The following is a 4,565-nucleotide window of genomic DNA, read 5'->3' as shown; positions in this document are numbered from 1 at the left end:
CCCAATATCCGGAATGAAAAAGCATTGAAAACATGCAACGAGAATAATTTGAATTTGAAAAAAAAAATATTCCACCGTGTCCAAGATTGATCTTGATTTCAAGACTTAAATATCATGCATACTAATATCCAAACGGTTAGTCAATCTGATATTTTGTTCAAAACATATAATTCATGCTCCCTCCGTTTCTTTTTAATCTACATATAAGATCTAGTCAAAGTCAAACTTTGTAAAAGTTTGACCAACTTTGTAGAAACAAATATCAACATCTACAATAGTAAAACTATATGGTATGAAAATTAATTTCATGATGCATCTAATAATATTGATTTCATATTGCAAATCTTGATGTCTTTTTCTATAAACTTAGTCAAAGTTAACAAAGTTTGACTTTGACCAATTTTTATATGCAGACTAAAAAGAAATGGAGGGAATACTGCAAACTATGTTCGGACTAAAAAGTATTGGTTGGTGGGATGTAATACTACTTTTTACTTCAAACATACCCGCTAATCACTCTATCGTGGGGCTTCCTCGCTAGCTGTCCCACATGTCATAGAAGATGGATAAAAAAACTAGCTTGATTGAAGAAGAGAGAAGGTAGTGTGATGTATATGTGTCAGACAATATATGATATTACCATAATAGAGCGATACATGCACATATCCCCAAACGAAATATGCACCATCCCACTACCCGGTAGAAACCGGGTCTGCTAGAAAAAAAGCATACTTGTCTTTTTTTAAACAAGTCCATCTCCCGTTATTTTACAGCACACTGTCAAGTAGATTCAACAACCACAAACTGAACCAATCAAATACATCGATGACGGCTTGTTTCCCGCATACTTCCTCCTTTTTTAAAGAGTGTACTTTTAATTTTGTTAATTTTTTTTTTATGTTTGATCGTATTTATACAATAATACACCGACATTTATGCCACTAAATTAGTAGCATTAGCTTTATGGTAAAATATATTTTCATTATATAACTATTTATTTTCACAAACATTAATATATTTTTGCATAAACGTGATTAAATTTTAAGATAATTTGATTCTCCAATAAAGTTGAAAGTAGACTCTTTTTAAGGAGCACTGATGCACGTGAATCAACTAGCTAGACACCGGGTACGGGGACGCGCAGGACGGGGCGGAGCAGGAGGCCGGCCTTCCGCCTGTTGGTGATGCCGAACGCCTCGGTCATGTCGAACTTGGCCGGGTCAGCCACGCCGGGCGCCTCCCAGTCGAAGTGCAGCAGCAGGCTGGCCAGCGCCAGCTCCACGTTGGCCAGCCCGAACGCCATCCCGGGGCACATCCTCCTCCCGGCGCCGAACGGCAGGAGCTCGAAGTCCGCGCCCCTGAAGTCCACCCCCGCCGCCGACCCGCCGCCCTCGGCCTCGAACCGCTCCGGCCGGAATTCCTCGGGTGCGTCGGGCCAGTACCGCTCGTCGCGGCCCAGCGCCCAGACGTTGACCAGCACCTGGGTGCCCCGCGGCACGTCGTAGCCGAGCACCCGGCACGCCGGCTCCTCCCGGCACTCCCGCGGGAGCAGCAGCGGCACCGGGGCGTGCAGCCGGAACGTCTCCCGGATCACCAGGTGCAGGTATGGCACCAGCTCGCCGAGCTTTTGTTCGACCACCTTGCCGCCGGCCTCGAAGGCTCGCCGCACCTCCGCCGTCGCCCGCTTCATCACCTTCGGGTTCTTCACCAGCTCCGCCATTATCCACTCCAGCGTCGTCGCCGATGTCTCGCTGCCCGCGCCGAAGATGTCCTGCGTATATTTTTATATGCGCGCGAAACGGTTAGTGTAGTGCACGCTGATGGCATGGCAGAGCGATATGTACGCGTTGGAGGCTGCTTACGAAGATGACGGCTTTGATGGAGTCCATGTCGAGAGGGAGCTGGAGGCTGCCGTTGTTCTGCACCCTCAGGAGCACGTCGATGAGGTCCTCGTCGTCGCCGTCGACGGTGCCCATCCTCTGCTGGTGCTCAGCGATGATGCCGTCGAGGATCCCGAACACGATGTCGCGGCACTCCTCGGCGCGGCGGACGGCGCCGCTGGCCCAGACGGCGAGCCGCGACGACGGCCACAAGTCGGCCGGGTTAAACCCGCCGGCCAGGCCGATGGAGCGGTCCAGCTCCCGGACGAACACGTCGCGGTCCTTGCACCGGTCGCCCATGACGGCGCGCACGGTGGTGTCCGCCACGAGCACCGACAGCCGCGCGCGCATGTCGATCGCCTCCCCCTCCCCGGCGGCCGACGCGACGGCCCGGAGCATGGCGCCGACCTCCTCCTCCCGGATGGCACGGAAGGAGAGCACTCGGCGCGCCGTGAGGAGCTCCGTGACGGCGATCTTGCGCATCTGGCGCCAGTGTTCCCCGTAGGGCGCGAAGATGATGTCCCGGCCACCGTTGGTGAGCACGCGCACGGTGGAGCTCAGCGGGCGCGTGGCGAAGGCGGCGTCGTGGGTCTTCATCACCTCGCGCGCGCCCTCCCGGGACGACACCACCAGCGTGGGCACCTCGCCGAGCCGGAGCAGCATGACGGGCCAGCCGTGCCGCCGCGCCAGGTCGCGCATGGCCTGGTGCGGGAGCGCCCCGGCGATGTGGTGCATGCTGCCGATCACCGGCAGCGTCCAGGGACCCGGCGGCAGCCGCAGCTTGTCCTCGCTGTCCGGCGAGCTGCGCCTCCACCGCCTGGCGAGCAGCACGACGAGGAGCGAAGCGAGGGCCAGGACGAGGTACACGGCGTCCTCCATTTTCGTGATGCCATTGACCGATCAGTGTGCGGCTTCATATATAGACGGGCGGTACACTCCGTGGTAATTTGCAGTGAGCATCAAAGAACATGCGACCTAGGTATGAAATCAAAGATGCGGGTGGAGGAATGGACAAAAGACGAGGTCATGAGGCCGTGAATTTCTCCTCATATATAATATATATGCGCATACACCCGGTCCTATGAATACACACGCACATCCTACGCGCACCTTCGAAAGACTGAGCCGCCATATCATCTTAAGATTGATGAAGTCACCGTACAAAAATACGTGCATCGTCAGAAATCCTGAAATGAATCAAGATAATGTGAGCACCAGAACTTGAACCCTGATGAGTTGGGGGTACCACTGTCATCCTAACCATTTAACTATCGGTTGGTTTGTTGAATTTCTTCTGTTCGAAAAAGAATGTTGTGTACTCAAATCTCAGAGCATCTCCAATAGATATGATGATGGAGGCCACCGTCCAAATAAAAAGTAAGAACACAAAAAGGCCCCCAACATATAGTTTGTACCATTGCTTCGAATGGTCAGTCATCATCCAAATTCACACATCGGTAGTCCAAAGGGCATCTATTACGGATATGAGGCGCGCGGTGGTAGATGCTCTTAGCCGCTCTCTTGTGCTACCATCCGGAGACTAGGAGTAGGAGGCCCTTGCGCCACCACCTGCGAGATTCTAGTCATGTGCTGCCTTGTCAACCAGAGGTGGTCCGTTTTCTCGAAGGAGGGAGCGAAGAGAAGAGGGCGAAAATGCTAGACCTACGTAAACTTCTTACGTAGCCTACGAACGTCCCTTACACCTTAACCAAACATCGCCTTGAGTTTCAGGGTGGGCTTTGCGCCTCCACTAAAGCTCAATTAAACACCGACAAATCATCACATAACCCCCCTCGTAATCCTTCGTAGGTGTAGCAAAACTCAAGGAGGGGGTCGATCGTGCCGCCACCGCATGCCTTAGGGGTCGAGTTGTGCTTATTTTGGGTTTCATGGGGTGGCCAAATATTACCAGGCCAAATTTGTTGCCGGTGTGGATGCGACAACTGATAGTTGAATCCATGCCTGAAAATAGAGCTGGCACGATAGTAGTGATGATGCCACCACTAACAAGAACAAAAACAATGCATGTATGTATATTTTGCATTGAAAATAAATGTTCGTTCGAGCCACCACCAACGGGTAATCGGCTGCCCGTTAGCGATAGTTATATTGAACTAAAACCACGGCGTTATGGAACGGAGGGAGCATCTCCAATGGTCTTTTTTGTCCATCGGTGGTGATCAATCAGTAAAGGGTAACGGAGGGAGCATCTCCGATGTTATTTTTTTGTTCATCGGTGGTGATTAATCAGTAAAGGGTGTTTCTTACCTAGTGTCTCTTTAAAAAAAAAGGAAAATGCTTCATTGTTTTTTCTGTATTGTAATCAAACAAACTTTGGTGTGAATAAATCATGTAAAAATTAAAATCAGCATGACATCTCAATGTCACTTTTTCTTATTTCTTTACTTTTAGAGTTCCTAAGATGTGCGCGTGTGCCAGCATGTGCGTCTCATGTGCATTTGCCTAGCACCCTCCCACCAACGACATGGCTCACGTGCTCCAAGAGCAAGGCACCAAGAAGATGCTGCGTACTGCATCTCGTCTTGTGTGTGGAACACCAAGATGCGCCTACCTACCTGCTGCCAAGATAGATCAGATAATGGTTTGGCTTCTACCAAGATACTCTGCATAAGTTACACCAATGCAATGACCTGTTCTGTTTGGTTCACCTAAAAAAATAGGTGG

General features: G+C 50.7%; 1 protein-coding gene across 1 annotated transcript; it reads right to left on the bottom strand.

Annotated features, from left to right (window-relative positions):
- Nucleotides 1-986: 986 nt before the first annotated feature.
- LOC123168521 (dolabradiene monooxygenase) lies at nt 987-2,779 on the bottom strand. The gene is made up of 2 exons (XM_044586403.1): nt 1,863-2,779; nt 987-1,771 (listed from the first exon to the last, which is right to left on the bottom strand). The coding sequence occupies exons 1-2, from the start codon at nt 2,757-2,759 to the stop codon at nt 1,118-1,120; spliced, it is 1,551 nt and encodes a 516-aa protein (XP_044442338.1). The 5' UTR covers nt 2,760-2,779; the 3' UTR covers nt 987-1,117.
- Nucleotides 2,780-4,565: the final 1,786 nt, after the last annotated feature.

Source organism: Triticum aestivum, chromosome 7D, assembly GCF_018294505.1.
Source record: "Triticum aestivum cultivar Chinese Spring chromosome 7D, IWGSC CS RefSeq v2.1, whole genome shotgun sequence".
NCBI lineage: Eukaryota > Viridiplantae > Streptophyta > Magnoliopsida > Poales > Poaceae > Triticum > Triticum aestivum.
Note: the sequence above shows the minus strand (reverse complement) of the source record. Positions and strands in the feature narration are given on the sequence as shown.